The sequence below is a fragment of the Mus caroli genome, chromosome 1 (genome assembly GCF_900094665.2).
Source record: "Mus caroli chromosome 1, CAROLI_EIJ_v1.1, whole genome shotgun sequence".
Classification (NCBI taxonomy): Eukaryota; Metazoa; Chordata; class Mammalia; order Rodentia; family Muridae; genus Mus; species Mus caroli.
Window position 1 is genome coordinate 122,773,537 of NC_034570.1, and position 19,711 is coordinate 122,793,247.

The window sequence follows — 19,711 nt, forward strand, 5'->3', positions numbered from 1 at the left end:
GGAATCTCCAGTAAGGTGCACTGTAGGGTCCCCACCTAGTTCCAGAGTGGCATGTTCTGAGATGCTTCCTCTGATCTACCCATGGCAGTAGAGGGTTCATCTCCTCTATCTGTTGCCTGCCCATGTTTCCCAGAATAAAAAGACCAGAACTTCCCCAACTGTGTTCTCTAGCAGTCACCTACAGCAGAGTGGGAAGGGAGTCTCACAGAGCCGTGTGGGACCCAGGTGGCCCTAGAGTGGTCAGTGGAGACACAGCATAAAGCTGAGAAACTGGAAAGAGACTGAAGTCCCCAGAGACAAAAATGCAGAGCAGATGGTTAATGGCAACAGCCAGGCACCAGGAACTGACTGAGATGGTTCTAAATACTGTGGGGAATGAAACAGACTAGTGTAGCCCCTATCCCTGGGAGTCCACAGGTCCCTGTAGGAAGGCAGGCAGAAATACATGCACTGTGACACAGATAGGCTCAGAACAATTGTCTGGCTTTCAAGCAGCCCTAATCAGCATCATGTGATGCAGGTCATCTTGGTGAAGACCCCAGAGAACCAGTGTCCCCTTCCCCTTTTACTGAGTCTACAGGAGCACTTCATCTGCTTGTTCAGGACCAGAGGGCAGCAGCTCTATACAGGAGACCCAGGGGGCCCTAGGTAGCCCCAGACACTGCTCTGAGGGCTTTATGGTACCATTGATGCCCTCAAAATAACTTGACTTGCGACATGGTCCCAAGACCTGAGCTTTGCCACTGGCTCACATTATTTATGCTATGCCACAGTTAAGCCACGCTATGCTTTCAGTTCTTTGGACACCAGAATGTGAGTCTCATGGAGGCTAGGACATGCAGTTTGTATATTTGATGTGCAGAGTAACGGATGGCCTTAATTAAGTGCCTTGCTCGTTGTAAGTATGGTGAAAATTTAACAGACCCCAGCTAGTTCTCAGCCGCAGAACCAACTGCAGCAATAGTTACTGACAAAATGATTACAAAAATAATTACAAGACAAAAGAAAGCTGGGTCCGGGGGACTGGCCCAGTACGAGCATTCTCTTTCCTTTAACCTGCCCGACAGGCTACATTATGATTCTCAAAAGTCCTAAGCACTTTTGTCCCAGGTCTTCTCTTCCATAAAAACCTGTTGAGTCGGGCGTGGTGGTGCATGCCTTTAATCCCAGCACTCAGGAGGCAGAGTCAGGCGGATTTCTGAGTTTGATGCCAGCCTGGTCTACAGAGTGAGTTCCAGGACAGCTAAGGCTACACAGAGAAACCCTGTCTCAAAAAACCAAAAATAAATAAATAAATAAATAAATAAATAAATAAATAAATCAATCAATAAATAATAAAAATAAAAACTGTTGAAAGCTATAATGTATGATCTTATTGGCATAACAGCTATGTTAATATCCCTAGCCTGGGCTAGGGAGATGGTTTGATCACTAAAGCGCCTGCTATGCAAGACTGAGGGCCCAAGTTCGAATCCCCAGCACCCATGTGAAGGCCAGCTCAGTGGCACATTCGTGACTGCAGCACCTGCAGAGACAGGTGATCTTGGGAGCTCTTGGTGGCCAGCCAACTAAGAAGGACATCCACCATCGAGCTGACCGCCACACGCACACACTTGCAGGTGTGCTTATGCATACATGTACATCCATCCACATTAACTATGAATTAAAACAGCCCAGACAGCATAAGACCCAACTGCAAAATAAATAATAAACTGATGAGGGTAGGTATACAGATACTTAAAAGAACTCCAGCAACTCAACAGAAACATGAACAGCCTGGCCAGAGATGGGAAGGATGGCTAGGCATTTATTCAAGCAAAGATGAATGTTCAGTGCACACATGCTTACTGAGCCCAGGATCCTGTGGGTATCTTTTAGTTAGGGAAAAACCCTTAAATCACAACAAAGCCCCACTCAGCTCGCGTTTGACTGTTCATGAGATCCGCACGTTTGGATGTAGAGTGCATCCGGTACTAAGTGGCCGTCTCCATTTGCCCTTTGTTACTGTGATAAAGCACTGACCACAACAGCTTGTGGGGAAGGGTTGATTTTGGCTTATAGTCCATCGTTCATGGAATTAACTAAAGCAGGCGCCCAAGGCAGGAGCTGAAGCAGAAACCACAGAGGAACACTGCTCACTGTTCGCGTGTGTTCTGCTGCCTTTTGTCTACAGCCGGGATCACAGTGGACAACATCCAGTAGCAAGAAAATGCCCCATAGCCATGTCTGCTGGCCAGTCTGATGGGGGCAATTCCTCCACTGTGGGTCCCTCTTCCCGGGTGTGTCAGGATGACAAACAAGGTCAGCGATCTCAGTGGTCAGTGCAAACAGGTAGAAGTATTGTGGAGACAGTATGCTGAGTCCTCAAAAGGTTAACCTAGAATCACCTAGCGTTTAGCAATTCCAATTCTGGATGCACATTCAAAAAAAAAAAAAAATGAAAGCATATACACAACACAGGAATGAGCAACCTGAGTATCCACTGATAGGATGGACGTGTAATATGTAGTTCATGTCTGCAGTGCAATGCGTTTTACCTTTTAAAAGGAAGAAAGTACCATCGATGCTGTTCCGTGGATAAACCTTGGAAACACTATGCTAAGCGGAATAAAATAGACCCAAGAACACACGCCCTGGTAGGGTCCTCCCAGTCTCCGCCCCTAGAGTAATGAAACAGGTAAGGAATTTCAGTTTGGGAAGATGAAAGGTTCTGGAGGTTGGGTCTGCAGACCCAGCAGCAAAGCACCTGCTTTATCATACACAAGGCCTCAGGTTCAAACCCCAGTGCCCCCAGAGTTGTAGAAATGGAGGTAGTGATAGTTGAACAGCAGGGTATCATGTCATGCTTCAGAAACTGGACGACATTTAGTGATGGTTGGAATGGTAAATTTTCTGTGTATTTTCTGTGTTGAGCCACAGCTGTGACTTCCTGATAGAGTACCTGTCTAGGGTGCACAGGCCCTGGGTTTGCTCCCCGGTACTGCAGAATAAATAATGAAGGTAAAAGATGAATCCAGGACCCCAGAAACCTGGAGGCCATTAGCAGTCTGGGTTTGTATGGTTGGCATAAAGTTGTAACTTTCTCTTCCATTCTATATGTCAAACATCTTAAGGGTCAATCTAGCTCCTAGGCAAGTTGGGCCCCATCCTGAGCCCTTCAGACTCAGAATCCATTCCTATGACCAGGCTCTAGCTCTGCTCGTGGTTTCTGGCAGGACACAGACCAGATGCCCATGGTGGTGAAGCAGCACAGGAGGGAAGGGGCAGAGGAACTTCAGTGGCCAGCCAATCCCAACCTGGTGTGCTCACACTGCTAGCACAGGGCAGCTTGGCTTTGTACAGCTGCCACAACACTTAACACTTCGGTGCCTGCCGGTGGGCGTGCAGTCTTTCCTGACTCCCCTTACCTGGAGGCCTGCTGCCATTAGGCTTAGGTCTCTAAGTTTTCATAACTGTATACTGAGCTATGCAGAAGAGGAAACAGACCTCAGGTAAGGGCAGGTCTGGGTTTTCTATACCAGAAATGGTGCCCATTGTCACACTGTATACAGATCTAGGTTACCTGACTGGGTGAACAGAGAGAAAGAATTAATCTCCCAGGCTGGGCCTGTGAGTGTCTCTCCATTCATGGTCTGGAGAGCTAAGTCCAGAGCCCAGCTTGACAGGAAGAAGCAAGGGCTCAGAAACTTGCTTCCTAAACTGAATGGAGAGGTATATGGTATATGTTCCACACACTGAAACGGGTAAATTCCAGCTCAATCGACAGAAATAATCTAATCTTACAAAGAAAGAGGTCGAGGCGAGGGGCCTGGCACAGAACACAGGGCGGTCTGCCCTGAGTTCTGAGAGTGAACAGGCTGGCTTGGCTAAGTACAGGTGGTGCTGGAAGGAAGGACCACGCTAGCATCCAGGTCTCCTCCTGGTCTCCCCTTAGCAGAAATCCTTACAATTGAAACATTAAGAGCTCACTACCTAGTTCCCTCTCAGGCCCAGGAGGAAGTGGCGAGAGGGGTTTATTCCCATACAAATGGAGGTAAACCTTTCTCGGGAGCAAAATAAAGGCTGACTTCCGTCACAGGTGTGCATTCTGGAGAGGACTAGATAAAGGAGCTGAGCCTGAGGGTGAAGTGACTTGGCCGCAGCCTCAGTTAGTGGCTGGGGGACTCTGTGACAGTTCTGCCTACTGTCCTATACCCTGGGTGCTAGGAAAGATCTCAAAGGTCTGTCACTCATAAGCCCAGCACACTGATGAGAGTAAAGGGGAGCCCTGTAGGCAGGGGCCAAGGTCTGCTTCTTCTACTGGGTGGGTGGTTGGTTGGTTGGTTACATAGCCTTGTACCTTGCTGGCCTTTAGTTACCAGCTTAGGGACTTCTTGGGAATCTGTGATAAGGGCTCAACTTGCATCCCTATTAGAGAAATTTCTGAACTAGCAAGTGTTTCCTAAACAGGATTTTGGACAGTCTGAAAATCTGAGGCAAGAATTAATGCAACTCCAGGGCCTGTTTGCAGAGACTCAGAAGCCAGTAGGTCCCTTAAGTCTCCAGTTCCAAAGAGTGACTCAGAGTAATCCCCATGCAGGTGGCAGGGCACCCTTGGAACTACTTCAGAGGAGTGATTAAAACTCCTCAGGCTCCCAGCCAGCTAGGGGTCAGAGATCACACTCTTTCCTGAGAAAGTGTGAACAGAGCTCCCAAGATTCAGAGAGGGAGTCAGGAGAAGCGTGGCAGAGACTGCTAAGGCTTTCCACACACTGTGTCCCAGTTCTTCTTGTGGTTAGGTGTGGCCTGAAGCAGCTCTAGCCAATGTCAATTGGGTAGAAGACTCTTATATTTACACACACACACAGAGTGTCTGTATGTGTAAGTATATATGTATATATACATACATACATACATACATACATACATACATACATATATATGAAGTTATGTCACTTGGGGTGATAATGCTTCCTGCAAGAGCTAGACTAACAAAGCCCCATTGCCAGCTATGGGATACTCCCCTTTTGAGTTGTTGATCAAGGGAGTTGAAGAGACTCTTAATATAGGGTATTGCTGTCACCTAGGTTGCCCCCCAGACCTTGGAGGTCTGACCCTATTGCTAAAGATAGCAGACACTTTGGATGCAGGACTAGAAGGAATTTAGTAGAACTGATTCTAGCTCATTGAGATGCCTTTTCCCTACAGACTGGTTCCCAGCATCCAAAGGTTCTGTGCAAGCTGCCAAAGGAGAAAAGCAATTGCCAGTCCTAACAAGCTGTAGAACTTATGGACTATGACAATGGCCAGTATAGCAAGATGTCCCCAGGGGTGTAGTAATGGGGCCCTTACATCTTGTGGGCAACTAACAGCCATGTAATTAAACTTGAGGCCAGCTTACTAAGAGGGAACTCATGCCTGGAATGGTAAATCTAAACAGCTACCCATGGGTGGTGAGCCGATAGAACCTACAGGGGAATATACTCCTGCCGCTCTCCTAAGCCGTATCCCTAAACAGCATTCTAGATGCTTATCCTTACACCCACAGGCAAGTGTGGCTTTCACCTCTCATCAAAGTCAATTCTTTTTTGCAGCAGACAGAGACTATTACAGAGATCCACAAATAGCCAAAATGCAGAGAACAACAGACCATGGGATACCAACCACAATGGATACATCTACTACACAACCCCTGGGCCCAAGGCTCCAGAACACCATGGAAGAATGGGTGGAAAGATTGTAAGGACCAGATGACCTAGACCTCTGCTTGAGGCTGTGCCTTGTATACACGGCAGGGGAGCTGCACTCATGAAATCTCAAGGTTTGTTTGCCTCAACAAGCTCGAAACAATTGATGGGCCAGCATGGATGGGGGAATCTTGCAAGGCCCCACTCCTACATGAAGGCGATTGGGAACTATGGAGAGAGGGAAAACTGTCTTCTCCAGGCACATAGGCTAGCCAATCCCACATGGTCAGTCCTAAACAAATACACACATGACCAACACTGAATGGACTGAGCAGGCTGTGCGCGCATGTGTATGTGTGAATACATATGTGTGTATATACATATATGTGTGTGTATATATATATATATATATACACACACACACACATATATATATATATATATATGCTATACTTACCTGTAGTGGGTACATATACTTATGTATGTATGCATGTATGTATACACACACACATATATACACACATATATGTATATACACATGCATACATGACAACAAAGGAGGTCGTGAATTTGAGAGGGATGGTGGGGATCAGAGGAGGAGCCCATGTATGAAATTATTTAAAAAAAAAAACACTCTTCTTAGACCTGGCTTACAAGAACCTCTGGTGTTATTCTGAGTACCTCACTCCTCTGACTGCTACCAGTTTAATTCTCTGTAATGGAAAATCAACTTATTTATACAGTGACTAAAACCTAGGGATGATTTGTCATAAGAGGTAACCCATCTTGACTGCACAAGCTAAAAGTTGTGGCAACTGAAGTCAGCTAGCAGGCAGTCTACATCTACCTCTGCAACCAAGTCCACACTGCTGCCTTGGCATGAAGGGCACAGTTGGCACTCTTTTAGGACTGGCATCTCCTCAGGGAAAAGCACAGTTGCACAGGCCCAAGGAGGCAACAAACTGAAGGGAGGGGATAGAGACCACATTCCTGGACAGCAGTCCCCAAAATCGTCTGTGGTTAGCCCTGGGCAGGGTGAGCCTTTGGGACAGCACACGAAAGCCACAAGATGGTCCATCTGCGATTCCTGGCTTATTTTGATTGCTCCAAGTTTGTAGCTGGCTTATATTTAGTGTTTTCTCAATTGCCGAGGTGGCCAGGGGCAGATGCTGTGACTGAGGCCTGGGTGTGCTGCTGGCAGGAAGATGAGCATCTCCTAGACTGGTCTCAGGGTCGCCAGGCTTGCCTGCTGTCCCCTGAGAACCACAGGCCCTGTTGCAGGCAAAGGAGCAATGGAAGAAATGAGACACAGAACTAGGAGTTGTATAGAACACTGTAGCCTGCTTCCTTCTGGTGTTTTTCTTGAACAAAAAAAGAATTCAAACATTTTGAGCAGTCCAAAGAGAGCTGGGTGGTGGGGGAGCTGGGGAGCAGGGTGTTCTCAGCTATAATGCTATCATAAACAGAGCCTGTCTGCCTTCTCCACATCCACAGGGGGAAAAAAAAAACAGGAGAGCTTTTCAGCAAGTAGTCTTTCCATTTTAGGATAAACACTGGAAATAAGTTTTAAACAATATTTAATAGATTACAGTGACCTTCTGCCATGGCGCAGAGAGTCAAGGTCCCCTGACCTTGGAGGAATGCAAGGGACTTACAGTGCCTTATCCAGCCTATGGCTGTTTGTATCTTTCCAGAGAAGACAAAGCCTGTGTCTGTCCTGGTCACGCACCGGGCAGGAAGAGTGCCTGAGAAGCAGTTGGTTAGTTCAGGCCCTACCTCACTAGATACACGCTGGTCAAGTCCTCCTGCCGGTCTTACCTCATTGCCTCCATCCGACAAGTGTGGCACTCTGGCATTGTTCAAAAGAGGCTCCGTGTCTCCTCAGAACAACCCTCCCCGCCCCCATGCCCTGCTGGGCTCCCAGAATCATCCGGTCCTAGATCTGTTGAACATGCAGATGTCTAGTATCTTAGCTGGGGGTAAGTGTACAAACTTTACAGACTGCCTAGCCTCTCAGGTTCATTCTCCTTCAAACCAGCAGAAGTCCCATTTTAGTACACATGGCCCAGAAAACACAAACTCTGCTCAGTCAACAGGAAGGTATCCAGAGGGTACCCACTTCAACATCCTGAAACTGGCCAGTGTGACTCAAAAGGCCCCCAGTCTGATTCAAATGTAATACACTGCCCCAGGAAGCTGCCACCTCTGCAGAGGAAAGAGCATGTGGGCCCAGGGCTGGTCCCTTTCCTCCTTGCTGTCCCCAGACACCTCCTAAGTATGAAGGGGTGAGGGTCCCTCACTTCCCACTCCCATCAAAAAGGCTGGAGAGAAGCATGTGGGACTGTCAGGGACAACCTCCAGGGGAAGGTGCCAAGCAGTGGAGGGGCTTTCCTGCAGTTCTGCCCCACCAAGCACAGACTGAAGACTTGACACAGGTTGCTCTGACAGGGCTATTTACAGAAGAATCTCGGCCTTTCTTGAGGGGACCGGAGTCTCCAAGGAAACACATGCTCTCTTTCCCTTTGAGATAAGAAAAAAAATTCTTAGAAGCTCAAATGCAATTTCGCTTTACGTAGGAGTCAAAGATTGCTTAGGGGTCAGGATGGGGTCAGGATACGGCAGTTCACTCTGAAATCTTTTCCAGACTCCAAGAGTCTAGTAGAGCTGGGAAATTTAGTAAAGAAGAAACAAAACAACAAAACACCACTAACAAGAGGAATCCACTGACAAGAGGAATCCACTGACAAGAGGAATCCCCAGAAAGTTTGGCGAGCGCCTCCTCAGCTGTCCGCTGGCCCTGCACACCTCTGCAATGCCAGTGGGAGCACTTTAGAGCCCAGTCACTGAGCCTTACACCACCCCTGGGTAAGCCTGGTGCCAAAGGCTAGCCCAGTACTGAGAAAAGCTGTCTGTCCCTGACAACAGTCCTGAATGTTCAGGGATAAGTTGGGTCATGCTGCCTCCATTCCTTCCCTGGAGCAGCTAACCCTTACTGTACTGTCCGCCATCTTGTTTTACAGAAGGTGAGTTTCTTAGAGAGGGTTCCTATCCTTATTAAGAGTACAGACATTGACAAAGTGGTAAAGAAGTGTGCAAAGGACCCAAGACATGTAATGGATCCAAGATACAAAGTTGGGGTTGGAGAGATGGCTCAGTAGAGGTTACTGATTGCTCTTCCAGAGGTCCCGAGTTCAATTCCTAGCAACCACATGGTGGCTCACAATCATCTGTAATGGGATCCAGTGCCCTCTTCTGGTGTGACTAAAGACAGTTACAGTGTACTTATATAAAATAAATAAATAATTCTTTTTTTTTTTTTAATACAAAGTTAAGGAGGGCCGCTTCTGGGAAAAAATCTACACTGGGGAGAATGGGGGTATGTGCCTGGGCTTGAAGCAAGCCATCTCTCCAGAGGGAGAGAGAGAATGGAGAGAGAAAGCCATCCCCTTCCCAGGCCCATGTCAGCATATTTCTTTGTAAGGCTATTTCCATTTCTCTTCAGGAATAACAGAAACAACTGCCTTTTTCAATGGGCAAGTAAAAGAGACTCTTGTGGAGGCCCCTTCTCACGCTGGCTATGCAAAGCTTTCACCCTCTGGGACCAGCCCCACAGTGAGAAGCAAGTCAGAAGCTAGATGTTTTTTTTTAAAACAGGAACCATTTCTTCCCAGGCCAGTAACAAAACTTGCTAAATCAATAAAACAACAGTTGCAGGTCAGAATAACCTAGAAAGCTTTTCAAATTCCCCATGCCCTGCAGGTATTTTCTGTAGCTGCTCACAATTCTTTTGCTCCCAAATCTGTAGTCTCGATTATGATCCACCGCCCAAGACTGGGGGAGGGGTTCACAATGAAGCAAGAACCCCAAGAAAGGGTGGGACACTTCCCCTGTACACTGATGTTTTTCTGCCTGAGGCCTACCTAGCCACAGAAGGAACTACTATCCTCCTGTCCCCCAACCCCAAAAGCAAGTCCTTGGCTCCACAGGCTTGTTTTAGTAAAATCACAAGCCGCCTTTGGGTTTTGGATCACCAGCTCATCAAGGAAAGGCTCAGAGCCCAAAGTCAGAACTCAGCAAGGACAGGCCCTGCAGGCAAGGTGGATTATTCACAAAGGAGCCTCCCAGATAGACTTAGGGAAGTTTTGAGGTCATTCTCTTTGGACCTGTCCTAACGATGACCTTGCCACACACCTGCTAATGGTTACTCTCGTCTGTGTACAAATTGTCCCTTGGAGGTGGCCTCTCCAGTCCTGGCTTAGAACTGACTGCCTAAGTAGCTCAATAAACATCACACCTTTGCCCCTGCCAACACACATGGCAGCCTGCATGGGAGGCTCTGCTGGCACTCAGGAGAGAATGCCAGAGGACCCGCCTGGCTGGGTATCCAAAGGCCAGCATGTTTAAGAATCACACAATCCCTTCAGATTGCCCAAGCCTACTGAGGACCTAAAACAGTAGTATGACGGCAGCCTAGGCGAGGAGCCCGTCTCTGAAACCATTCCGGACTTCTGCAAACCTAGTTGCTAGACTAGGTTTTTAAAATGGTTCCTAGCCACATACAACACGGAAGTCTCAACTTGTATTTATCTCCTGAGGGTCTGGGTGCCATTTCCCATCTTTCCCATCTGCAAGCTGTAAACTCAGATCAGGAGGGGAACAAGACAGAGAAGGTGTCCCGTTACTCATTCGAGCACACGTGAACATGCAGCCACCCATGAATCAGTGAGGTCTCCAAATCCTAGAGAGCCATTCTGAAAGGTCTAAGGACAGGAAATACTGAAAGGAGGGTTGATCAGAGTCGAGCAGGCCCCAAAGCCACTCTACCAGCGCATGGCTCTACCCGAGGGAGGCAGGATGCCACAGTTTCCCTCGGAGACCATGGAGCTTATTTTCTCCCTTGAGGGCGCTTGTAACCACCAGGTTTACCTTTGAAGGCTGTTTGCTCTGAACATTCCTGAAAAAGGTGGTCTTAGCCGTAAAGAAGCAATCTTCCAGTTCCTCGTCCAGGCTGCAGTACCCGCTGCTCATGCTGCTGTCCACGGTCATTGGGCCCCGCCCGAGTCTGAGCTCATCGGACCGCAGGGCAGGGGCTGTTTTCAAGGGGCCCTTCTGTTCTGCGCCCAGGTGCGGGTTCTAGTGGGTTACCAGGCTGCTCTCGGGCAGGCAGTCTGTGCTTGCTTCCTTCACTGGGGTTTCAAGTGCCTGTACAGCTTGGGGCCCCTGGGGCCCCCGCACCTTGCTCTCTGGCACCCCCATCTGTGGTCTTGAGCGTTGTGTCTGCCTGCTGGCTCCCCGCCCCATGTGCTGACAAGCCACCCCTACACCTCCCTCCCAGTGCCTTTCCTGTACTGCTCTGTGCAGCTCTAAAGCCACTTCCTCTAGCAAGGTTCCCCAAAACACTGCTGGGTGTCACTCATCCCCCCTCACCCCCCCCCCCCGGCTGAGTGCCCAGGACTCCTGGTGGAGATTCCAGCATAGGGACCAACCAGGATGGACCTGAGGGGGACAGTTCCCTTGGCCCTTTCCTGCTGCTTCTGGAAGCAGTTTTTCCTCACTTGCTGTGGTGATGGCTTTGGAGTAAAGTTACATCCCTCCACTGCTCCCATGCCCTCTACTCCATCCCTTCACCCTGATATCCTTCTGCCTTTCCAGGCGCTAGGTCAGGTGGTGGTTAGAGAAGTAACAGGAGAGGGAAATCGTTATCCTGCCTGCCTGGAGAAGAAGCAATGTTTTAACTTGAAAAGGCCAGAGAAAACTGCCGGGTCTAATGAGCACTTGCAAGTCCCAGGAGAAAGTGATGCAGGGTGAGGCCCATCCACCCTTCCATCTACGGAACTCCACCATCAAAGAGGCGGCAGACAGCACCGGGTTATTTGCACATTTTCCTGGCAGTCTGATGAAGGAGGCTCTCTGCCAGATCAAGTCATTCCTAGGCGGGCTAGAAGGAGTGCTTTTCTTATTTGGGACAGATCCTTCCAGACCACAGAGGTCTGACAGCAATCTGGGCTACCGTTGTTTGAGCAACAACCATATGTGCTGGGTGATGGCATGCTGTCTGTCATTAATTTTAAACATTAAATAGAGGCCATTAATTCCATTGCATGGAGGAGGAAGGCAAAGCTTAGAGTCATGCAAACAGGCCATGTATGACAGGGGCAGGCCAGAGCCGTGACTCGAGGGTCTATTTGCTCTGCGTCACTGTGATGTCCCATCCATCTGCTGGGGTAGGATTGTCTGATGGACACTCTGCCAGCTTGAACTGCAGAGGAACCTGGAGCTCCAGGAAGTGAAAACCCAGCCTTTGGAAGCCCGTGTTTCAGAGAGAGCCAGCTGCACTTCCAGAGTCTGTGGACCCCAGGACGGCCTGGAGATGGGGTGAGGAGGCAGGCTCTCAGGACCCAAGTCTTTGTGGCTGTTCTTAAAATTCTGAACTAATCCAGTGCCTGGGAGGCTGGGGCTGGCAGAAGGTTAGACTCCCCAGCCTCAGACACAGAGCTGCACACTCCACTTTAAGCAGTGGTTACTTTGTGAGGAACCTTCTTCCTCTCCTCAGTCAAACCTGTCTGTGTTCAGGGGCTTTAAAGCTGTAACACAGTATGGTTCCATCACCCCATAGAGAAACCATTAGATAACAGCACCCTGGGGTGGTGCCATCAACCCAGAACCTTGAATGCTCCCTCTCCCTAGAAGGCAGGTAAGGAAAGACAGATAGCAGGCTAGAGATGGGGGAAGAGTAAGGGAGCAAGGAAGGTTTGCTAGGAGTCACGGGAGGTCTCCCTGAGATGCTGAGGAAGGGCTTGGCTCTGCCCACAGCAATCATCAAATGGGTGCTTTAGAGCCTGGGAGGCTTTCCCCAGAGACAGCGGTTTGAGCCAGGAGGCTGCTATCGGCTTCCACGTCTCTGATGTTGATTGGATGAATGCTCAGAGGAGGCCATCCCCAACCTCCTACCTTCGTTGTCCAGCTAGAAAATGCCTCACGGTTTTTAATAAAGCCGACCTCTAGGCCCAGTGGAACAATATGGGCCTCAGATCCTCTGTGACCACCCTGTATCCTTGGGGGCCACTGACAGAGCTCCGCAATCCCACTTCAGTGTTACAACATTCAGAACGTGTGATCTCAAACACGGCTAATAACAACCTTGTCAAACGCGAGGCTCCAGCCTCCCAGGAACCAGCGCAAGTCTCTTCTTGTGTATAGCATATAAGATGCCAGAAGCGGGGAGGAAGGCTTTCTCAGGGATGCTGCCTTCTTATAGAGCGTTGCTCCGTGCTATTCCAGACACTGTGAGGTGATGCTGAGTAGGGTTTTCAGAGTGCCTTTTTTTTTTTGTTAAAGATTTATTTACTTTATGTATGTGGGTATGCTGTTGCTGTCTTCAGACACACTAGAAGAGGGCATCAGATCTCATTACAGATGGTTGTGAGTCACCACATGGTTTCTTGGATTTGAACTCAGGACCTTTGGAAGAGCAGGCGGTGCTCTTAACTGCTGAGCCATCTCTCCAGTCCCTCGGAGTGCCTTTGATACCCACACTTCGCTTAGGCCACTACATAACCTTGAGAGCAGGTATTATGCTCATTTTAAACATTTTTTATTACTTTTATTTTATTTTTTTGTACAATCCAGTCGTTACCTGCCCCGTCTGCCCTCCTCCCACAGTTCCTCATCCCATTCCTCCTTCCCCTTGTCTCCAAGATGATGTCCCTACCTCCACATCCCTTCATCCTACCCCCTTGCCAGGCCTCCCCATTGCTTGGGGTCTCAAGTCTTTTGAGGGTTAGGAGTATCTTTTCTCACTGAGGCCAGACCAGGCAGTCCTCTGCTGTATATGTGTTGGGGGCCTCATATCAGCTGGTGCATGCTGCCTGGTTGGTGGCTCAGTGTCTGAGAGACCTCAAGGGTCCAGGTTAGTTGAGACTGCTGGTCATATTATGCCCATTTTACAGGTGAAAAAAAAAAAACCCTAATGGCAGTAACTTGTTCTATCCAGCTCATTCCTTGCAAAACCTCCTGACTCCTAGGTACGCTATCCTTCCCGTCCACCACCGCCTGCCAGTGGATCTAGGCTTGGAAGGAGGCCAGGAGTAAGAAGTCAGCAAAGTTGAGGCTGCAGAAAGAGTCCCAGGGGATGAAAAGAAACCAGCAAAGATCATACCCAATAGAGCATATTGAGCAGCTTTTAGGGGGGAAAAATCCTGACTGAGGCCTTAGAGTCTGAAAAGGAGGAAGCCTGTCTGTCTGTCTGTTGTCTGTCAATCTGTCGTGAACACCTAGTTGGAATCTTGATGTTGAATAATGAACACCAGTAATATCGATTGTCCCTGGGAATGGAGGGGGCGTGGAGGAGCTTGGGTGGCAGAATTCAAACTTATAAGGGGTAAGCCACAGAGCGTGGGATCTGCCTGACCTTGCCCATGGGGCCAGGGACAGGACTGGGCCCGAAGTGTGCTGTGCAGAGCCCTACCTGCACCACGCAGGTTGTGAAACCCTTGGTGAATGGTGAGTGGCCCACTCCCCTGACTCAGGGCCAGGCAATGAAAGACATGATGCTAGGCTGTCCTCCTGGCTCACATGTCATCCTGACAGGAGATCATGGCCCTTGTCATATTCATCCTGGGGTTCTGCATGTTCCCGAAAAGCGGTGACACTGGGGGGCAAGGACTAGTGTGTTTGCCTGTGTATGTCTGCACACCACCTATGTGCCTGGTGCCCCTGAAGTCCAGGTGTTGGAGTCTTTGGGACTGAAGTTACAAATGGTTGCTGGCTGCCACTGGACAGTCAGGAACCTAACCCAATACTTCTGGAGGAACCAGTGCTTTTAACCTCTGAGCCATCTCTCCTAACTCAGCCCCAGTGTCTGAGGGAGGGTTTCTATTGCTGGGAACAGACACCATGACCAAGGAAACTCTTATAAAGGACAGCATTTAATTGGGGCTGGCTGACAGGTCCCGAGATTCAGCCCATTACCATCAAGGCAGCAGCCACAACCAAGTTCCCTCCTTACAGCTGTGCTAAATTTGACTTGCATTCCCAGAAGCCATCCTTCCTTCTTGTGCTCTCTCTGTTTGTCAAAATCTTCTTCTGGGGGTTAGGGAGACAGCTCAGTCAATAAAGGGCTTGTCACACAAGCACGGGGACCTACGTTCAACCTCCAACACCAATATAACGAGCCCGGCACGATGCCACGCACCTATGTTCCTGAGCCGGGGAGGAGGAAACAGTAGGGACCACTGGGCCTGTTGGACAGCCAGGTCAGCTGAGTCACTGAGTGTTAGGGTTAATGTCATGAGTGGCCAAGGAAGGTATCTGATGCCCTTCCCAGGCCTCTCATGCACATGCACACACATGCATGAGCATTCTCTATGTACTCCCCTGCACATACCACCCCAACACACAGAAATAAGGTAAATAGCATTCTTGAGGAATGGCCATTGAGGCTGTTCTCTGGCTACCACATGTATACATACATAGATGTATGTGTTCAACACACACACACACACACACACACACACACACACACACACATACACACACCCCTTCCTCTGTCCTCTGCTTCCTGTCCCCCAGTGATGACCACACGTCCCACACCTTCCTCAGAGGCATCCTTTTCCCAGATGTCTTATTTAGGTTCAATCTTAAGACCGCTATCTCCCGTCCCTGGGGTGGCATTTCTGAGCACGACATGGGGCCGTGTAAAGCAGACAACTCAGTTTTTCCACAGACGATTTCCTGTCTTACAAGATAAGCATCTGTATACCATTTAGGTTAGACTCACTGGAGATTCACTTTCTCGGAGACACTAGCCCACACCACGCTTCTCTTGCTTGACTGCCAGGCTAAGAGCTCCGACAGAGTCTGGATGCATACACACTGTGAGTGCAGTTGGATTAACTCAGCCACCCACACCAAGAAGCTGACGCCCTGAAGAGCTCGTGATCAGGCTGGGGCCAGGTCTGGAGTCTGTGCCCTTGTTGTCCTTTCGTGAAACTAGAGAACAGGAGTGTTTCTGTTCAGCAACTTTCTCCCTCAGGTCCCCCGTCCAGTGCGCGGCTAATCTTGTAGAATCTGGGGTGGGGTGGCCTTCTACTGTGAGATTTTAGCCCTCATGGTACTACCCACAGAAAGGAAGGTCCTGCTGCCATGTACCTCAGGGCTTCGGGAATGACCATCTTGGAAGACCACTGCTCACAGGCTGTGGGGAGCACAAAGAAATGTCACAGGGGCTCCCAAGCTTTTCGGGGGACAGAATTGGAGTTCCATCCCTTTTTAGAGGCAGGCTCTCAGGTACTATCCTGTTTTGAAGGTATCTGGCTCTGGCACGGCAAAAAATGAGTTCTCCCTATGCCGGGCAAAGTGGCCTTGAGAGGCTCCTGTGTGGAAGGTTCTGGGTGCAGGTGAGTTGTTAGGTTAGGTAGTAGTGCTGGCTCTGAAATGGTAGGGAATTGACACAGATGCCATGGCACAGGGTATGCCAAGTGTAGCCAGAGTCAGGTAGAGAGAGTTGGCTCCCCTGTGGCACATGTGGACGGGCTGGCACCTGTCTGGCCACTTCTGGAATTCACTGGGAGAAAGATGATCCATTCCTTCTCTAGGAAACGAGTCAGGACAGAAACATAGGCTAAATTGTAATCATGAGAACCAAGCAAACACTGAAGAGACCGGTGGGAATCTGATGCACGCTGTTCCCTCGCTTCCCAAGTCTGCCAGGAGAGACTGGGCTGGATCTCCGCCTTTTCCGCATTCGTGCTAATGTTCACATGCTATAGGTGGCAGGTCGCCTCCACTTTATGGTGGACAGAGGATGGCTGTAGTAACTGCCCCAAGGAAACAGAGAAAACAACAACAACAACAACAACAACACCTCCAAAAAGACCAAAAGCAGTAAGCTGTAGAACAAATGCAAAGAGCCAAACGATAATATATGTAAGTGGACTCCCCCAGAGGAAAGCAGTCAGAGGGTGGAAAAACCTGAAGAAATGCCTACAAATTCCCCGATTTTGAGGGCAACATAAACCTACACAGCCAACAAAGCGAATGAACCCCAAGCAAAAGAAATATCCATCAGCAAAGCACATGATACTCAAATAGTCAAAAGTCACAGTAAAGAGCGGGCCAGGCGGTGGTGGCGCACACATTTAATTCCTGCACAGGAGGCAGAAGCAGGAGGATCTTTGAGCTCAAGGTCAGCCTGGTCTAGTTCCAGATCAGCCAGGGCTACACAGAGAAACCCTGTCTTAAAAACCAGAGAGAGAAGGGAGGGAGATGTAGACACAGCCTGGGAAGGAGACTGTGTCACATACAGATGACCCGAGACAGAGAACAGTTTGAGGTGAGAACCACAAGAGAGATAATAGTGACATTGGTGTATCAAATGAATTTACACTAAAGTAACAAAAGAAAAAGCCTTTCAGTTTAGAATTTTCAACTCATATCCAAAGACGAAACAAGGACCTTTTCAGACATGGGAAGCTGAAGGCATGTATCTGCATACACTCGACACAAGCCAAGAGTGTAACAAGCCATGCCAAAGTTTGTGTCAACACATGACCTTTACAGACTGACAAATCCCGTTTCTCAGAACACATCCCTATGGCTAAACAACACACGGCTGTAGGAAGACACTGTAGTGTTGAGGAGATCGCTCAGTGGGTAAGAACACTCCCCTGCAAGCATGAGGGACTAAGTCTGAATCTCCAACATGAACTTAAACATGACTGTGCATGCCTGGAACTCCAGCATTAAAGGGCAGAGACCGGCAGAAGCCAAGAACTCCCTGGCCAGCCACCCAGCACACATGGCTGGCTTCAGATTCAGTGAGAGACTCTGTCTTTCACTAACTAGGTAGAGAGTGATAGAGAAAGCCACCTAACACCCTCTCTGGACTCTACATGTATACATGGTATGGATTCAGACACAGCTTTTGTCCCCCTCCCCCCAAACACTACATGCATATACTTGCACACATGCAAGCACAAAAAGCAAATAGCCATATGGGGGATGGGGGGCAGAGCTCCACCCCCTCAGAGGAGAAGAGTGGGGGAGGGGGAAGGGATTATGTAAGGGGGGACTGGGAGGCAGGTACAGCAATCAAGATGTAAAGTAAATAGATTAAAAAATTTAAAACATAAAGAAAAAAGAAAAACTAAGCTTACAGGAATTCAAAGAATGCAATGCTGGGAATATTAGCTCAGTGGTAACGCACTTGCCCGATATGTGTGAGGCCCCAAGTTCAATTCCCAGCATCTCAAAAAAAAAGTTCAGTAACTATATAAGAAAGTATTTCAATTCATAGAATGTTACCAAGGATAAAGACAGCTACTTCACATCGATAAAGGGGTCAATTATAAGGACATAATAATCTTAGAACTGTATGTACCCAATGATAGAGTTTCAAAACACAGGAGTATATCCAGGTAAGGTGCCACAGCATGTAATTCTAGGACTTGAATTTCCAGGCTGTATGTGTGTGTACACACACACACACACACACAAATATATATATATAGTAAATCCACCAAGAATCTCTGTGACAAAGAAGAGAGCCATTAAGCTTGGAGAAGGGCAAAGAATATAATCAAAATATACTGCATGAAAAATTAAAAACAAAAAGACTTTTGTCCTTTCAGACTCCTTTCTTCCTCTTCTCTGGCTCCCCCGTGTGGTGGCCCCGTGCTCACAGACTGCAGCCCCTCCTCTTCTGAAGGACCTGGGAAAGCAGGGCCTGGAGTGGAGACAGTGTGCTGTGGGAGGCACTCCTAACCTGTGTGACTCCAGGTTAGGAGTCAGGAGATTTGAACTCCTGCCAACTGAGTCAGTTCTCAGCTGTGGCGGGCTCAGTTAAGGAACGGCAGGGAGGAGGGGTGTGTCTGTTTGGAGGGGTGTGTGATGTTTGGGGGGTGGGAATGTAGGCAGAAAGGAAACAGAGACCTCCTGGGTGGAAGGGCCACCAGCCAGGTCGATCCACTCTGGAGATCTGGAAGTCATTTGTCCATTGGGTGAAATGGTACAGGGTCACCTACACAGTGGCACAATGACTTAGACCTCTATGGTTAGTCGAATGGATGTGTGTGCTTGCAGAGAGACATGGTCTTTATGCACCCACAGATGCTGCTTGCCACACAAACCTAAGGACCTGAGCTGTGGCTTTGACCTTGGATCTACTTCTTGGAGTCTCTATACTTTCCTCTAGAACAGCCGGTCACAGAAGGAAGTAATTTCCCCCTTGCCTTAGGACATCTGACCATATCTAGTTTGGGTTGTCAGATCGATGAGTGGACTTTTACCCACTCCAAAGGTTTGATCCCCAAAACATATGTACAAAGCTGGGCATAGTAGCACATGCTTGTGATCACAGCGCTGCAGATGTGGCTCCTGGAGCTCACTGGCCAGCTAGCTTCGCTTAATCAGTGAGCCCAAGCTCCAGGGAGACTGTCTCAGAAAACAATGCCCAGAGTTGATCTCTGGCTTCCACATATGCACATATGTACCTGCACACACATGTGCACACACATATGTACCCACAAACGCACATGCACGTATACTGCACATACATATGTACCTGCACACGCATGTGCACATATATACTGCACCCACATGTGCACACATACAGCACACACATATGTACACACACACATGTGCACATATACAGCATACACACACACACACACAAACAAGTCAATAGAAATAAATTTTTAAAAAACGCTCGTATGCACAGAGAACTGAAATAAACAAGTCATGTGCAGCAAGGCCAGGCAGGGCTAGAAGGCCCCAAGCAGGATTATGCCAAGAGAGTGCCTGTGGCTCGGGAACTGCTGCTGGAGGAGATGGTCTCTGCAGAAGGATGCTCAGGAGTCTACTGGGTAGAAGAAATGGGAAATAGGGTTTGAGTAACAGGGTGGTGGTGGTGGGAGGGGGGATTCAATTTGTCTCTTACAATCTGTGTATTCCATTCCCAAGAAAAGTGTGTCAACAGCCAGAGGGCCAGAGCTGTCTGGATCGGGAGAGCACGCTCGGATGAGAATCAAAGTGCAGCCAAGTGCAGC

The 19,711-nt window shown here is 48.7% G+C and overlaps 1 protein-coding gene across 3 annotated transcripts in view; it reads right to left on the reverse strand.

Annotated features, from left to right (window-relative positions):
- The window catches only part of Rassf5 (Ras association domain family member 5), a 66,954-nt gene that overhangs the window by 12,034 nt on the left and 35,209 nt on the right, over positions 1–19,711 (reverse strand). Inside the window, exon 1 of one of the 3 annotated variants that reach the window (XM_021160862.1) lies at positions 10,593–10,924. The exons of the other annotated variants lie outside the window; for them this stretch is intronic. Coding sequence (XP_021016521.1) covers positions 10,593–10,712 — 120 coding nt within the window. The 5' untranslated portion in view covers positions 10,713–10,924. Of the gene's footprint in view, positions 1–10,592; positions 10,925–19,711 lie in introns of those variants that run through there. 3 annotated transcript variants of the gene reach the window in all.